This window comes from Pectinophora gossypiella, chromosome 15, assembly GCF_024362695.1.
Source record: "Pectinophora gossypiella chromosome 15, ilPecGoss1.1, whole genome shotgun sequence".
NCBI lineage: Eukaryota > Metazoa > Arthropoda > Insecta > Lepidoptera > Gelechiidae > Pectinophora > Pectinophora gossypiella.
This window is the reverse complement of record NC_065418.1, coordinates 2,637,457-2,656,156: the sequence shown is the minus strand read 5'-3', so window position 1 is coordinate 2,656,156 and position 18,700 is coordinate 2,637,457. Positions and strand designations below refer to the sequence as shown.

The following is an 18,700-nucleotide window of genomic DNA, read 5'->3' as shown; positions in this document are numbered from 1 at the left end:
TACTATTAACAAGTTAATATTGACTCACAGTGACATAATTTATTGTTTAAGTGTAGCGATAAGATAGAAGTAAACACGACTCCATTATTATAATGGGTGTTAGTGACGTCGTAACGAAAACTTTGAGGGATGATTCAGACTTTGATTCTGAGATGATATGAAGTGGAATTTTCCGTCGCAAAAGTATAGAACAGAAAATAATAAAAAGAGAAACAAAAATTTTCATGAATTTTCCGACTGAAAATTCCACTTGATATCAACTCAGAATCATGGTCTGAATCATCCCCCTCAGTATTCGTTACGATGTCACTAACACCCTGTATATTTATTGGGACTGCCTAAGCAATACACTTGAAGGAAAAGATACGTTTGAACAGTAGTTACTGTAATCCTTGCGTTGTATGTAGAATACATAGTTTTATTTTTATTGTTTTTATGATTTTGGTTTGTTTTTCTTTTTGTTTTGTATTTTTTTTCTGTGTACTTATTGATTCCGTGTGGTTTCTGTCCTGTGTTAAATGTAATGTACCTGTCTGTTTGTGTCTGTGGCGTCCGGAAGTAATAAAATGTTTCTTTCTAATCCGGCGTTGTGAGTTGATGATACTATCAACTAGATGTATATTATTTTGCTTAATAGAACAATTTTATTGCTTATTAATGACGCAAACGATTTTACACATTTGTGGCGTCTCTATTATCTCAATTAGCCACTATGGTTCATCGGTTTGCTGCTTGAGAGGAGTTCCGGTTCAATTCCCGATACCAGAATTACACCAATAGCTATCGAATTTTATAGAGGATGTTAAAGACATCGTAACAAAAACTTGAGGGTAATTCAGACCATGATTCTGAGTTGAAATATAAAGTTAAATATTCCGTCGCGAAAGTATGGAACTGAAAATAATATTAAAAAAACACAAACATTTTCATGAATTTTCCGACAGGAAACAGAAGTCTACCTGTACGTACTTTTACAGGGTGTAATGACATTGTAACGAGTACTGACGGGGATGATTTAGCTCATTATTCTGAGTTAATTATTATTAAGTGGAATTTTCAGTAAGGGGTCGCTAACACCCTGTATAGATGGCAATACGGTTCTTAATTCTCACAAGGGCAAACGCACAAGACTACCTCCTTAGTTCGTCATTCAGTGGTTGTACCTCTGCCTACCCCAGTTGGGGATAGCCATGGGGATAAAATGCTAAAGAATGTTTATTTTACAAACGTTTATTTCATTATGTGGAACTTAATTTCTATAATATTCCATAAAACGTAACGAACATTATTTACATGTTAACATTGGAAATTAAAACGAATACAGTACAGAGTATCTTTAAGAAAGCAAAAACGTTGAGTTCTCCAGGTATTTTCTACATAGATACAATCACGCCCACTTTGCCGACGGGGTGGACAGAACGCGAAAACGTAAGAAAACTAGAGTACCGTCACACCCGGATATTCTTTACAAAGATCTCGTTCTCACCGCCGCCTTAACACGTAAGTGCGTGCAAGACAGACAATCCGCGCAATAATACGTCGTATAGAACGCCGCTCCGCACCAAAAACCTACCTCGGTTTACCTCACCCCCTCTCGGTTTTACTTTAGCCTTATGTGGCCGTAAGCTGCTAAGTCTGTCTCGCTCGCGTTTACTTACGCGGTAAGGGGCCCTAACACTTGCGCTATTAAAGACCTTTACGAAGCCACTGACAATGCCGTAAGCGTGGCCAATTATTGGTCAGCAAAAATTTAGTATCGATCGCCATCGACTCGCAAAGAAGAAGGTAAGGGGCATGCGGTAAGAATAGTTTTTTCTTGTATACAGCGTCCGGGGTGCGTCTGTAGGTAAATAAGAACAATGAAACAGCTTCGTAGGAATCTACATAAAGCGCATTAATTAACATTATTATTACTTATTAGTTTGTTTTGTCTCACTTTATTTTTGCCGTTGCACCGACTTTTCGTCACGCACATTTAAACCATATTACATGAGTCATGTCAGGGGCCTTTGGCGGCTCAAGAGTAACCCTGACACCAGGGTTGATGAGGTTGGCAATCCACCTCACAACCCACACGATAGAAGAACCCATATTTAGCTCAAGCATGGTAGAAATAACACTCTTGGTATTTCTTACGCACTAGGTGTGTGCGCAAAATTTCTTTATTACGCGCGGCGAATTATATCGAGGGCTTCGACTAATAGCCATACAATGTTTATCCGCAAAAGCATCTGCATCTATTGGTCAAAAATACGTGAAAGAACCCTCCACCAACCCGCAGTGGAGCAGCGTGGTGGAGTATGCTCCATACCCCCTCCGGTTGATTGAGGGGAGGCCTGTGCCCAGCAGTGCGACGTATATAGGCTGTTTATGTACGTGAAAGAATCCGCCATGGCTACGTTCGGAGAACGTCCTACTTACATCGTAGTCATGGGTTTGAATCCCAGCTGGGATTTCTACCGAATTCGACTTAATGAGTTTGAATTCATGTTTGGATAATAGATAATTCATATCACCGGGTTTCCAGTAGGGCTAACATAAAATTTTGTCACTGTCATTTTATCGATTCTGACGATATAATCATTGGTGCTAATATGTGAACCCAAATAAGTCGCGCCGTTCAAAAAAAAAACAAAGTTATCGATTTCGGCAAAATCTATTGAATCGATCGATAATTTTATCAGGTTGCGTATGTTAGCCCTGCTGTATTTAAACATAGCTGACGAGGAGTGGGGGTGTATATGTTTTACACATCTGCCTAGCGACCTCAGTGGTCCAGTGGTTGAGCGTTGGGCTCACGATCCGGAGGTCCCGGGTTCAATTCCCGGTGGGGTCATATCACAAAAATTACTTTGTGGCCCCTAGTTTGGTTAGGACATTACTGGCTGATCACCAGATTGTCCGAAAGTAAGATGATCCGTGCTTCGGAAGGCACGTTAAGCCGTTAGTCCCGGTTACTACTAACTGATGTAAATAAGTAGTCGTTACATGTGCCATGTCAGCCTTTGGGGGCTCAATAGTAACCCTGAGACCAGGGGTGATGAGGTTGGTACTCCACCTCACAACCCACATGATAGAAGAAGAATCTGCCTAGCCGCGTATTGGCGTGATGTTATGTTATTGGTCAAAGCCCTCGGCACCCGCGCGCCGCTTTTCCGCACCATGTTAGAACGCAAAATACAAGAGGTGTCATTTTATTTTTAACAAAAGTCTTCTATGAGATGTCATTCCATTCCTGGGGGTAATGGCTCGACTGGGTTAGGCTGCACAGGAGGCGGCGTGTACGTTGGTTCCTGTCGAAGAAAATGTAATCTATTATTTATCAAATCAAATACACTATTGTTTCTTCTATACACATATACAACACGCACACACACATACGGTCACGAGCATTAATGTGTATATATCGTGGCCATATCATAGAATTGATCATTTCATGAAATGATCGACCATTTCATGAAATGGTCGTATTTCATGAAATAGAACAACATTCGTTGGCCACATCATGATGTGGCTTGGCCAGATCAATGAACACAAAACATTTAACGATATGACCAACTAAATGCATGATTACTTCATGATATGGCCAAACGTTAGCGATCATATCATAAAATAGTAACATTATCCACCGGTAGTGGCGCTGGTATCGCTTTGTTTATGTTTTGCATAATGGCGGCGGACAATAATTATTCTTGTGTGAACGCGAATAATACGAATAATAATGAGCAAATACAAGATAAAAGTGCATTGAAGCAATGTTTTGACACTAAGGTGAAAAGAAAAACTCGTATTAACAGTAGACAGCAACTTTATTTTTATTTTTAGGTTATATGGCAAATAATGAAGGTCGAGTGACCACGCTACGTAAATCAATGGACTATTATTGGATTTCAAAATATGATATAATTAAAACTGCGAATGAAGAGATATTAATTTTAAAAAAGAAAAATATAGACGTCAAAAAAAGAAACCTACTGTCCGTAAAGTTTCTTTTTTTGACGTGACTTATTGTAGATTTGCCGCAGATGGCATTAACTACTTGAAACGGGATTCTATTAAAACGCATAAATGTTTTTGTCATAATTTAAATTATCATAATCCTTTTTTTATAATTTTTACAAGGCATAACGGTAGGTTAGGGTGCGGCGGGGGTGGCCCTTGGGCCACCCCTACGCCGCCAGTATGTTTATCTTACACACGAAAAGTATACTGAATGATGACCAATGGCATGAAATAGTGTCAAAAAATATGACGACGACTTCAAAGCGAGATGCAGTTACGGCGTATATGTCAACTACATCAACACTCCGTTAATCGAAAATGACTTTTTAATTTTTATTTGACTTTTAAACATTTTTGTACTTTGTACTAGAGTAATACATTATTTCCTACCTTATTTCGCGTTTTTATTACACCACTTATCATGGACACCCTACATTAATGATATGGCCAAACGTGGATGGAAATATCATTAAACGCTGACGTTTAAACGATATGGTCAGTTGAAGTTGGCCATTTCATGAAATACGACCATTTCATGAAATGGTCGATCATTTCATGAAATGGTCAATTCTATGATCTGGCCACGACATATACACTTTGGTACCATGTCACATTAACTTTTTTGACAAATTGAACTGTAAGTCTTACTAAATGTCAAATATGTTAGTGCCTAAAGTGGATGTATTATAATATGGGTAATAACATGTACCCACTTTAGAACCCTGTCGCACTGTCATATTTGACATTTAATGAGACTTACTGTTTGATTTGTCAAAAATGTTAATGTGACATGGTTTCAAAGTGTATATACATATTAGTACTCGTGACCGTACCGATTCTTGCTATCGGCACTCTTGTTTTTCTTTTTGGGGAATCATCTGTTTTACGGACCTTAATCATGAACAGCAGAAGCTTTTTGGGCAGAAAGCAAGAGAGAAACCACTGCCCTATATTTCCCTAAAAAAGTAGCATGGAGAATGCTACACCGACAAGAGCGTGCCTCATAGTGATGAATTATGATATATGAAAATTAATAAAATATTTACAAGATGTTAGTGACGTCGTAACGAAACTTTGTGTGATAAGTCACACCGTGATTCTAAGTTGATATCAAGTGGCATTTTGCGCCGCAAAAGTATGGAATTGAAAATATTTTCAAAAAACACCAAAATTTTCATAATTCCGACAGGAAATTCCACTTGATATCAACTCAGAATCATGGTCTGAATCATCCCCTTTAGTATTTGTTTCGGTGTCATTAAAACCCATTCGTTACGTATTCGTATGGCCTGTAAGTACTTGTACGGGGTGTAGTGACATTGTAACGAATACTGAGGGGGATAATTCAGCTCATTATTCCGAGTTTATTATCAAGTTGAATTGAATTCTACAAACTACAGAATTTAAAATAATTAAAAAAACTCATGAATTTTGCGACGTAATATTACATGTGGTATCAACTCAGAATCATGGTCTGAATCATCCCCCTCAGTATTCGGTACGATGTGATTAACACGCTGTATAAAGGGGTTCGTACAGTCATGTAATAATATAATGTACCCACTTTAGGACTCTGTCGCACTAACATATTTGACGTTTAGTGAGACCTACAGTTTAATTTGTCAAAAAAGTTAATGTGACATGGTACCAAAGTGTATACATATAAATGCTCGTGACCGTACCTGATGCGGCGTAGTGAGCGCCAGCACATGCGGTGGCAGGCCGGGCCGGTCGGGCGGCGGCAGCTGGAGCACGTGCGCCCGCAGGGCGGGCAGCAGCGCGGGCGCGGCGGCCAGCGCGGCGTGCAGCGCCCGCGCCGGCAGCTGCGGCAGCAGCGCGCTGGACGCCGGCACCAGCCGCTCGCAGCACTTGATCCACCCCTCCCACGCCACCTTGTGGTTCCACACCTGCACGGGGGAAGTGTCCAATATTAGGTATAACCGGTAACCGCTTTAACTTCTTGCGGCCGAGATTTCCAGACACGATAGTTAAACAATAGGGTTTCGATTTTAAAAGGACATTCGTAACTAATTGTAACTGTCTTTTGTTTTGGTCCAATAAAGTATATTTGAATTGACTTGAACGGAAGTACACATCGTGACCTTGTAGCGAAAACCTTTCAAGCGCCTTTTTGAAAAATCTGATTTGGATGTGTCCACGTTGTGACTTATACGCGCTAGTTTCGATCCAGACAATAAATAAATGTAAAATGTAATAAATGTAAAGAAAAAAAAATGTCTGCTATGTCAGCTTAAAAGGAGGATCCAACCCTAATGTAACACTGTGTACTAAATGTTACTGCAACAAATGTGCATAATTAAGGATAATTTTATAAGTGTAATCAAGGTTGTGAGAAGATGCAGTAGTTTTAAGCTGATGAGAAGTTCCTTATGTAAAAAATGACGACTCAACGAACTATGTTATTAAATAAAAATACTTTTTAATTTGAGGTTGTTCGTTAAGTACGTGGGCCGTCGTCTTAGACAGCAAGGTTTTGACCCCGCTCCGGGTCTTACTTAGCTCAGAGGTTGTCCGTGGCAATCCAGCGCGGTAACGCTGCTAGTGTCATGGGCACTTTTGGGCCGAGTTTGACACGGAGTGGGTTCTAGGTTAAGTAATTTTAAGTTAGATTATTTGACGACTTTTGTGTCATTTGAGGTTGGGTTAGTTAAAGTTACTTATTTATTTATTTATTATTTGGAAAACCAACAGCTTACAAGACAATACAATTTAGATTCAAAAATACAAACAAATAGCCAATTACAGGTTTTCACCAAAAAAAACATAATAGGTAAAGCCAGCCGCTGGTGGCTGACAAAAGATTTGTCATCATTACGCTCGCTCAAATCGTCACGCATTACGCTTCCAAACATAGTAGACACAAAATGACAAGAACATAAAATAATTATGACGGTAGACAAATACAGTTACAACAAAGATGTTACCTCTCGTTCGACCAGCAATTCCAGTATGTTGATAGCGAGGGGGGCGCATGTGGGGTACAGAGTGAGTGCTTGTAACACACTGCGCATCAAAAGTACGGGGATCTCTGGCTCGGCGCTCAACCTCTGCAGAGCTGCTGATACTACCTAGAGAAATAGAAAAAAATCTATATAATTCCAAAACAATAAAAAAAAAATCACAAAATAGAAGAAAAAGATTGGAAAGGCCGCCCACATTGTACTGTATTCATGTGTTATGTCTGATTGTTGAAATTTAGTACTGTGCAATAAAGTATATTTGATTTGATTTGAAAGACCCGCGCATTTTGTATGCGAGCCGCTGTCGCCGGTTCAACCCCTCTCATTTGCTACTACTCCTGCAAACAGACTACGATAGCTTCCGGCCAAGTAATTAATGACATTTGCGGCAAATCAACAATAAGTCATGTCAAAAAAAAAACTACGCCCTACTGCCCTACTGCTTCTCAAATTCGATAGCCACTTTACAATCATTATAATCTTAATTCAAATTAAGATCTTGAATATTTGCTGCGTCGCAATGTTGTTGTACATTGACGACTTTTATTGTTATTTTTTTTTATTCTACGGGACTTCTTCTATCGTGTGGGTTGTGAGGTGAATTACCAACCTCATCAACCCTGGTGTCAGGGTTATTATTGAGCCGCCAAAGGCCCCTGACATAGCTCATGTAACGACTACTTACTTACATCAGTAAGTAGTAACCGGGACCAACGGCTTCACGTGCCTTCTGAAGCACGGATCATCTTATTTTTGGGACAATCAGGTGATCAGCCTGTAATGTCCTAACCAAACTTGAGGTCACAAAGTGATTTTTGTGATATGTCCCCACCGGGATTCGAACTCAGGATCTCCGGATCGTGAGCCCAACGCTCAACCACTGGACCACGGAGGTCTTCATCATCATCAATTTAAGAGCCACGCTCTTGTCGGTGAAGCATTTTCCATTCCAGTCTATCAAAGGCCAATTCCTTGACTTCCCTATAAGACACGGCGTTAACCTTTTCTTTAATCTGTTTCATGTTAGCTCTTCTTGGACGGAGGTCTTATGGGACTGAAAATAATTGGAAAAAGCACAAACCGATTTCATGAATTTTCCGACAGGAAATTCCACTTGATATCATCTGATCATGATTTTAGAACATCCCCGAAAGTTTTCGTTACGGTGTCACTAACAAACTGTATATAACTTACGTCCTGCGTGAATATGTTCTTCTCAGCGAAGCAGAGTGCCGTCGCCTTGATAATGTACTTGAGTTCCGCCTTCGCCGGGTCTATGAGGTGAAGCGCCACCAGCAACTCCGTAGGAGAAACTTAAAATATTATTTTTTTCGGTTAATACATGTCAGACGAATCGATAAATAAATTAAAAAAAATAAAATATAGTGCTGTAGGTACTATAAAGTTTTTAATTCTTAATTAATGTTCCAAACTCAAATTTAAAATATAAACACGTGATTTGGTGAAGAAAATTTCTGAAGTGTTTCTATTACCCAGAAGGGGTCGATGGCCGATATGAAATGGTGGAGACAATGAGAATAAAAACTAGAAGCCCAAATGTAGACAGCACTGTTGAGTGTTCCTCAATTTTATATTCTCCATACCGTCCAGCTAATATTCGTATTAAACTACTATAAAATGCGGAGCAACGACTGTATCTCGTCTGAAGGAGTTACAAAAAAGAAAAGCAGTCAGTTGTAAAAAGGCAGTTTTGATTAAAAGTAAGGTTTTCTAAGATTTCTTCTTTCCGAACTTTAGGGAATAAAATATAACACTATGATTTTGCAGCTAAATCCTGCGCAAAGGGTTATAGTGTAAAAATATAACCAAAACAATATGTTTGTTTACCCAAATAGTATGGGGAACTGTCAAAATTTAAGAACACTCAACAGTAGCGACATCTGATGGGAGAAATAGGCAGATTTTATCCTCATTGTTGAAAACTATCTTCAGTGCGTGCAAGTGCAAATAACACTCACATTTTGTGTTTAAACGTTTATCAAATATTTGTTATTTATACTTACAAATTATACAAACTGAAATTTAATAAACATATGTTAATTCTAAAATATTATATCTCAATACAAATTATATTATTTCTCGCTTAGTTTAGGGAAAGATTTTTGGGCAAAAAGTAACTTGATTCGGACGGCACACCAAGCCGTCGGTGCTGGCTACTGGCCCAAACGCCTTTACCAACCCGCAGTGGAGAAGCCTGGTGAGGTATCCTCCACACCCCCTCTGTCGATTGAGCGGATGCCTATGCCCAATGGGACGTGTAAAAACTGTTATATTGTAAGTATTAGAGCAGTGGTAACCCAGGAAGAAAGCCTGACTCTCACTGTGAGAGATTCCAGATTTCGTGTTTGGATCTTAAACGATTATCACATCTTCAGTGTGAAGGGAAAAATCGTGAGGAAACCCACATTCCCGAGAAATGCGTTTCGGAGATATGTGACCTAACCTGTTTTGCATTGAGCTAGTTTTTTTCAGGTTGGGAGGTCACTGTATAAAACCGGGACCTGTCAAATCTTCAGGTTAGATAAGCGGACCCTGTAAAAAAGGGATAGTGCTAGGGAGATGATGACAGATTGACAGCAGGACAGCGAGTTTTTTAGTCTGGTGGGTAAACCTTGATACCAGAGTTGATGAGGTTGGTCATTGATTTCACAATCTATACGAGAGAAGGATGATTACTGGTTAAGTATTTACATGACAAAATAATGTTGAAAATAAAGTTACCTGGCCCATTATCCGTTTCAGGATTTCCCAGCAATTTGTTGAATACTTCTTTTACAACCACAGGGTTCAGTTTTATAAGCTTCGGTAACGCTGCCAAAATCTGGAACAGCGAATATATATATACGATATTAAAAACATGATTATGTAAACTTCACATAGATGTCAGATACTTATCGATAGGATACAATGCCAGTCGTGCGGCCGCTACTGTCGCTCTCGCATTGGACTTTACAGCCATTTTAAAAGCTGCCACAGAAACGCTGTTTGAATCATCTGATAAAGATGTAAAGGCCTGAGATGATCGATAGGCGACCAATCGAGATGAAACATACTCATGTCTATTTGCCACAAGGGTAAACAGAATTCCATTTGCTTAGATCCTGACTCACTTCTCTTGCTTCCTCCACATTCATCAATCGTTTCATACACGCACGCCGGTTCAGAGTAGATCTTACTAAACATTTTCTAAGGACATAACGAAACATTGTTATGTAATACTTTATTGCACAAACAGGAAAATACAAAAGAGAAATAGAAAGAGTACAATAGACGGCCCTATTGCTAAGTAGCAATCTCTTCCAGGCAAACTTCTCTAATTTGGTCAATATGCGTCTTCCTTGGAGGATTTCCTTTTCATGTGGATCTTTTGTAGGTACTTTTCGAATCTCTTTTTGTAATATCTACTAATGGGAAAGAAGTTGGATAGGTAAACATGATATAGAATATTCAACTACCTCCTTATTTGACAGTCCGGAGAGAACAGGGATCAAGAATCGTACGTCCGATACTCTCGTCGCGTACAGCTCGCGCACTTTTGATACTAGTTCCGGCGATGGCGGCGCTGAAACAAAATTGGAACACATTCTAATCTTCTTCTTATCGTGTGGGTTGTGAGGTGGAATACCAACTTCATCAACCCTGGTGTCAGGGTTATTATTGAGCCGCCAAAGAACATGGCTCATGTAACGATTACTCACTTATATCAGTAACTAGTAACCGGGATCAACGGCTTAACGAGCCTTCCGAAGCACGACATTCTAATGAGCTGGTTTCGGTTCAACCCTAACTGGGTACCCTTAGGCCTGTTGTCCTATACAGGTGTATTTGACACCGTAACGAATTGCTAGGGAGATGACTTAGGTCATCATGATTCTGAGCCTCGCCAAAGCATGAAATTGAAAATAATAATAAAAAAAATGTCCACTCGATATTACCTCAGAATCATGAGCTGAATCATTCCCCTCAGTATTCGTTACGATGTCACTAACATCTCGTATATGTCACTGCCAATACATTATATTTTTGAATAACTATGTACCCGAGCGAAGAGAAAATAGGTAACTGTCATGTTAGATTTGGACAGGGCCTAAAACTTTGAGGGATGATTCAGACAATAAACTTTTTTATTATAATTTTTTTATTATTATTAATTATTCTGAGTAATAATCAAGTGCAATTTTTTATCGCAAAATTATAGAACTGAAAATGATTGAAAAAAAAACACTAAAATTTTCATGAATTTTCCAACAGGCTAGCCGTAAAAACACCTCCACCAACCTGCATTGGAGCAGCGTGGTGGAGTATGCTCCATACCCCCTCCGGTTGATTGAGGGGAGGCCTGTGCCCAGCAGTGGGACGTATATAGGCTGGTTATGTTATGTTTCCAACAGGAATTTCCATTTGATATTAACTCAAGCTTATGCATTTTTTGGTGGAGTGTGACCGGAACAAAGAGGTTAGAAGGAAATTATTCCACCAAAATCTACATGGAGGAGAGATTGGGTGCCTCTTGGCAGATCGAGTATCCGTAGCGGCAAGGCTTGTATATAAATACTGTACTGTGAGTGGCTCAAGCTTCGATAAAAATTAGATAAACAAAAATATATTAACTCAGAATCATGGTCTGAATCATCCCCCTCAGTATTCGTTACGGTGTCGCTAACATCCTGTAATTTTTTTTTGAATGTGGGCTGAAAAGTTGCTGATTGGTGACGGGCTTACCCCTCTCGGTGAGCAGATGCACGAGCCTGGTGAGCAGCGTCTCTGCGCCGCGCGGGCAGTCGTCCAGCAGCGCGGCCAGCGCGGGCCGCAGCGGCGCCCCGCGCGCCATGGTGGCCCGCAGCGGCGCCTCCACCGCGCGCAGCACGCAGCGCTTGGCCTCCGCGCCCGCGCACCCGTACACGCGCGCTATCTCCATTATTAGCTCTGCAACCAAGCGTTTCAATCTCCATCGAGGAATACCCACTGGTATATAACAGGGGGGTTAAAATTCCACATCGAAGCAATAAATCTAAAAAACCGTTAAATGGGGCTTAAAGGAGTCGCCATACTGTGAATGTGGTCACCCGGATCAAACCATAAGAATCCTAAGAAGAAGAAGGGTCACATAGTGAACGAGTGCCCTCTGTACCGGTTCCCAGGTAGCATAGCCAGGCTGCATTGTGTGACGGATGCGGCAGAGACTTGGTTAGGGGAGAATAAGCTGGATATATGATCCACACAGGATATTTTATTTTTGTCTGCCATACGCAATAATAATAATCCAAAAAACTAATATTGCAATTTTACATCTGCGCATATAAAAGTTAGTGCGTTATGTAAACAAATGTCAAGTAGCATTAATGCTTTTTTAGGAGAATTGCTTCAATGTGGCCTTTTTAACCCCCCTGGTTACATTGTGAGTTATCAATAAACAAGGGTAAGTGTTATAGAAGCAAAACAGACAGTGACAGAGTATTGCCATTCGATTCATCGCCTCCAACTTAGAATTCCATACGTAACATTGGCAAACCACATACCTTCCTTCTCCAGGAACAGTCCCATGATTAAATTGAGGCAGATCTTGTACATGTCGTCGGTCCAGGGCACGCGGATTGTGCGCCCGCGCAGCAGCTCCGGCGGCGGCGTGCTCAGGGATATGAACCTGGGAAGATAATATTATGGTGACAGATATAGTGAACTTTCCTTTCAAATTCCACTTGATGTCGAATCAGAATCATGGTCTGAATCATGCCTCGAAGTTTCGTCTCTAACACCCTGTAGTAACGCCCATTATTAGCGTTAGTTATTTTTAACGTTATCGCATTATTTTTTACCTGTGATATCACTACTGCAGCGCCCTCTGGCGAGCGACTTACCTTTTTTGCTGCCAATTTCAAAATGGCTACAACCCGCGCCTTCTAACTTTTCCGCACCCCGCAATTTTGTTTTTGTTTAAACCGCTGACGTTATTCAACGCCCTTGTGCCACAAACACCTATTGTACACGCAACAACTCAAAAATACATCATAACACTTCAAACATTCGAAAAGTGGTGAGTGATAGTTTTAGACCCCGCGCGATCCCTTAGTAAGTAATTTGACTTTTTGAAACACTATTCCCATTATTATATTCCTGCCTAGCCTACGCTCAACGACCACCAGGGGAAGTTGGTGCCCGGCGTAGCTACCCTGTATAAGTCCCAATGCTGGGGTAATGGGCGGAACCAGGGGGGGAAGGGGGTTATCACTAAGGTCACTGCAATTTTATCTAATTTTCTTACTTTCTCACGGAGATAGGTGATAAAAGCTGAATCCGCTTCTAGCTGGGGTAGACTTGCCAAACAATCGAAGGCAAGCATACTCAACGATGCGGCCAGACGAGGCTCTACTGCGTTTTGGGCTAAAAATCGACCAAATTACCAGACTTTTCAAGCCACTAAGGCCTCTGGCTTGACTTAAGAACTATTAACATGTATCAACAGACAGAGTACTCCATATAGTATCTATCATCTTCTGGGTAAGCTCGTTCCACCGTCGACCTCTTCTTCTCCTTGCGGAAGAACGAAGAGCAAACCCATCTTAATTAAAAAAATAAATAAAAAGTAAATATAGTCAATACAAATTACGTACCCAAGGTAAAGCAGAGCATGTTTCTCTATAGTCCGGCGCACCGCGTCCGTCCCTCGACCATAGATCTTCAGCGATAACTTCAACGCCATATCACGGATCTCCACATTTTGACTTACTGAAAAGTAAAGAATCTAATATTTATGTTTTGTTTTTGCTAGTTGTAGTATATCTATGATGTTTCTCTATGGTTTTTCTGTCATGTCAGATGTCAATCGTATTTTATTTGTTTTCTCAATAAAAATGCAAGATTTCACCGCCGTTTCATTGAATTTTCAACATTTTATTTTCACGATGTTTCTTTCAACATAAAGACTAAATACAAAGAGAAGAAATGACATTCTTCTTTGTCTATCGTGTTAGTTGTCAGGTGGATGCCTATCCCCAGAAACTGTAGTATCGGGATGTTATTGAGGCGCCATAGGCCCCTGACATGACTCATGTAACGACCAACTACTTATCTCAATAAGTAGTACCGTGACCCACGGCTTAACGTGCGGTCATCAGCATGTAAAGTGCTAACCAAACTAGGGATTTCAAACTGTTGTTTGTGATATTTCCCCGGGATTCGAATCCTAGGATCATGAGACCAGCGTTCAACCACTGGACTCCGGAGGACGTTAGCCTGACCTAACATTATTGTAGGTGCACAAAAAACAAGTTTCATACTTACAGACATGACAAACCAACGAAGCCATGTATTTATGCGCTCGCGGCGGTCTCATAACACACAGCTCCTCTAACAGCTCAAGCGCCAGAAACCCGACTTTCTCTTCCGTCACCAAATGCTTCAAATAGTCCACAGCCTCATCCGTAACCAGCGGAGCTTCTAAATATATCTTCCTCAGTAAAATATCCTTAGCATTCTCTATTGCCGGTTCGCCTCTCTCAAATATCTGCGTGATCAAAGCGCAAAGAAGCTGATTGTAATTCTGGTCGTGTTTCTCGTGAACCTTAGGCTGCAAGGTCACAGGATGCCGATTAAAACCTTGCATGAAGGCATATTCTTCATACAACCAGGACAAAGCTAAATCGATTCTGCTGGAAGGGTCTTCCAGTATGTAATTCAGGATCAAATCACGCAGTTCAGGGGTATAGCTTGATGCAAAGATAGATATGAACTTGGCACGGATTTGCGATGCGCCTCCTATCGCTGCTTCTTTCTCAGCGTTCAGGATCCTCGCCACAGCTTGTATCATCAGCTTCTCTTTAATTTCCTTAGGTATAGGTCGCGTTATCTCCTGCAGTTTCAGCAACTTTACCCTCTGCTTCAACTTCGGAACTGTCGGTGTCGGAGGTGGGATCTGTTTTTCCTTTTCTTTCTCTTTCTCTTTCGTTCTACGTTCCTCCTCTTTCAAGTGATCCTGTCTCGTTTCCTCCATCAGCTTAGAAACTGCACTTTCCACCTTTCTGTCCGCTTTGGTTGATTCTTGGAGTTTTGCCACGGCATTCTTTAGTGTAACTTTTTCTTCGTCTTCTTTCAGCAAGGGTATTTTAGCTGCGATGTCGATCAAAGTAGGAGGCGTAGGCGCCGATTCGTTTTTAATAACAGCAAGTAGCATTTTAGCTAGTTCTTTCTTCTGTGCCTTAGTTCCGGAGTTAGGAATAGGTTTATAGTTTTGTATAAAGTCATCTGGCATGCTATTGGGCAGATTGTTTACTAACGTCGCCATTACAAGTTTGACTACATTCTCTACCGTGTCGAGGCCTTCAATTATTGTCTCTTCGGTGGCTGTAGCCTTAGTTATAGGTGCAGGTAACACAGCACTTGTACTATCTTCGTCAAAGTTGAAGTCGCTTCGGCTGTTGCTATCACTACCTTGACTGTTGCTCTGTGGTGAATCTACTCTGAATCTTTTAGCTGGAGCGTCATAACTCTTCAACTCTCCCAAGCGTTTGTTCCTTCGTTCTTTGGGTATCGCTTTGTTAATCTCTTGCGTCGTCATTCCAATGTCTAGGAGCAACTGAGTAAGTTGTGGGAGCATCTCATTTGACGACGGGTGTTTAATAATGTTCACGAGCAACATCTTGAGATGTTTTCTGACGGAGTTTACTTGGGATTGCGACAGTGTCGGTGGTAGGGTTGTGTGGAGGTCTCCCAAAGCCTGTACCACTCGCGGCATGTACTTCGGTCGGAACTTCGCCAGCAGACATAGAGTTGTCATGCAGGCCATCAGGTTGACGCTTGAGATGTGTTGTGAATTGTGGAATTTGACTAACAGAGTGAATATGTGTCTGAAAGAGGAAAATGCATTGGTTTACATGGTCTAGATTATATTGAATTAAATTCACGTACTATAGCCTATAACCACCAGACAATTCTGATAAGTGGTTTAGAAATTAGGAGGTTATATAGGTGTTACTCAATTTTGGATGAATACTACAGTAGTATTAACTAGGTGGCGACTCCTCCGAATAACAGCACCAATTCGGATGACTCGACGCCTACTATTTGTAAAGAGTGGCGTTTCATCCACGGATGAAATACATCTGCGGATGAGCTGTCACCCAAGCCACAGGTTCTGAGGGTACAGACATACATACATAGCGGCCAAACACATAACCCTCCATTTTTCTTCGCCGAAGTTAGGTGAAAATTTGCAGGTCTCATTATTTCACTAACAAGGTTTTCACGAAATACAATTTAAAAAACTGATTATTAAAAACTTACTCAGCCTCCTCCTCAAGAGCTTTCCTCTTGATGAACGGCAGATGAGTTGGCAAGTTGTCCAGAGAGAATCCTTCGTCGGACATGTCTCCGGCCGTCTGCAGCAGGACCACCTCCTCAAGGAACTTGATGGAGTGTGTCCTGATGCCTTCATTCTCGCTGTCTATCATGTTCAAGACTATTAGCTGGAAAAGAAAGATTATATTGCAAACGGATAGGCAACATAACAAAGCAATAAACAAAGTGTTATCCCGTAACCTAAATCTCTTAGAGTCGTAAGATCGAATGTCTTCTTTTTTTTTATTCCTATTTTAACGAGGCTTTGAACACACTGAGTGATTATGCCAGCCTCATAGTTGCTTTCATGTACCTATCCCTTAGGCAAAGGATTGGTCAACCAGATAATATAAACTAAAACCCATATCTCTTAAAGCCGTAAGACCGAATGTCTTCTTAAACAGCCTTATTTGATTATAATTAAACAATGAGGCTGGCATAACTACCAAGAGTTGCTCAAGCCTCAATATAAAAATTAGATAAATAAACAAACAGTATTAGGAGGTCAAAGCACAGCAAGATAAGAGTGACATATGTTTTGTCTCTTTCATACTAAGCTGTAAACAGTTTGTGTAAAACAGACATATCTCACGTCTCTTTCGCAGTAAATGCCTTTTAATTTTATTTAGAATTATTATCGGTAACACTATATTCCTCAGCACTTTGGTTGAAACCCATTATGGTAAATATGAGGCCAAGGGCCGAACTAGGAATCGAATCCTGGACCTCTGGTTCTGTGGTATTAGACCACAAAACAGAGGAAAACATGCGATAGTACATACTTTCAGCTCAGACAAATGCTGCCACACATATTGTAGGTCGGTGACGTCTTCTTCGGTGTTGCACATCCATATTAATGTGTTGCGGTAGACAATGCTAGCTGCCTGGATAGCTCTCTTCTGCACTGCGATCACACTGTCCACAACCAGCATACGAAGTTGCCCGATCACCTTCGGTAGATATTGTGGATGGAGTTTGCTGAAACGAAGACTTTGATGTTGGCATATCTTTGCTGAAGAGTTAATTAGTTAGTGGACTCTAGTTTCTCCATATATACTCTTAAACAGTCCATTATGCATGTTATATAAAATAAAATCTTTGCTGAATTTTTACTTATACTATATTCAACCTCATCAACCCTGGTATCAAGGTTATTATTGCTCCACCAAAAACCCCTGTGGTTGAGAACGTTGGTCATCCACTTGGCAACCCACATGATAGAAGATAAACTATATTAGGATATTCTCCACCAAGCCGCGATGGAGCAGTGTGGTTGAGTATGCTCCATAACACACTAGTTGATTGAGGTGAGACTTGTGCCCAGCAGTGAGATTTGTATAAGCAGTTTCTGTTTATCAATTAGGTTTAACCAACTTTGATGTTGATTTTGCTTTAAAACTTGAGTTTTCCGAGTGTTTATAGTTGTTTTTTACCTGCATTTAATATTGAATTGTCATTTCGGTCTACTTTAGGATACCAACGTAAATTGGTTAACTAAGAGTAAACGGGAACATTATGTGATGTGTGTATTTTTGGCAAATCAATTCAAATGCCTGAGTAGCTTCAGTCAATCTTGCCTTTACACTATTTTGATTGAAATGTTGTAAGACTCGATACAAAAACCCAATATAATTCTTTACCTTATTTCCTCAATAAAGGCCACAACTAGCTTCTTAACCTCAGTGGATTTGTCGCTACTGTAGCTGAGAATGTTATCCATGTACACAGGAACCATTTGTGACGCTTGATGGAGAAGGACCTCGATGATCTTTCGAAGCAGGTCGGACTTCTTGTTCCCTTCCGCCATTCCAGCGTCGTTTATCCATTGTACCAGCTAAAACGATCATCGAAAACTATAGAAAGATTTCTTCATGATAATTACAAAATATTGTGCAAATAAGGTAAATAATACATATTATTTATTGCACTTAACTACCTAGTTACATTACAAACATGAAATTGACGTTAACAAGGGAGTACTTATTTCTAAGAGAGATCTCTTCCAGCCAACCCGAAGGTAGTACCAGAATAGCTCTGGGAGAACAATAATATCGTTTTATCTAAAAAGAAAACAGTGATAAAAAGTGAAACGAAAAATGTTGCTAAACGAACCTGGTTTTGCGCAGCTATATTAGCTGGCTGAGTGTATTTACTCGCCATTTTCCTTACAAATAAGATTCGATACTATTATTTATCGGGATTTCATTTCAACTTCACGGTAATATTTGGAAAATTAAATAAAATGCTTTTGCAACCAACAATGCCGCTCACGCAAATGTATTATGCTAACAAAATATAAAGTTACTTTGGTTTCAGCCAGTAAAAAAATGCAAGATAAGACTTCGTGGGTGGACATAAGAACG

General features: G+C 40.3%; 1 protein-coding gene across 1 annotated transcript; it reads right to left on the bottom strand.

Annotated features, from left to right (window-relative positions):
• Positions 1–1,214: 1,214 nt before the first annotated feature.
• On the bottom strand, positions 1,215–18,625 carry LOC126373072 (symplekin). Its single transcript, XM_050019044.1, has 14 exons — positions 18,450–18,625; positions 17,978–18,171; positions 17,120–17,315; positions 16,284–16,465; positions 14,286–15,847; positions 13,616–13,730; positions 12,524–12,648; positions 11,727–11,930; positions 10,460–10,566; positions 9,726–9,825; positions 8,178–8,296; positions 6,948–7,091; positions 5,685–5,909; positions 1,215–3,293 (listed from the first exon to the last, which is right to left on the bottom strand). The coding sequence occupies exons 1-14, from the start codon at positions 18,495–18,497 to the stop codon at positions 3,225–3,227; spliced, it is 3,390 nt and encodes a 1,129-aa protein (XP_049875001.1). The 5' UTR covers positions 18,498–18,625; the 3' UTR covers positions 1,215–3,224.
• Between the last annotated feature and the right edge of the window lie 75 nt (positions 18,626–18,700).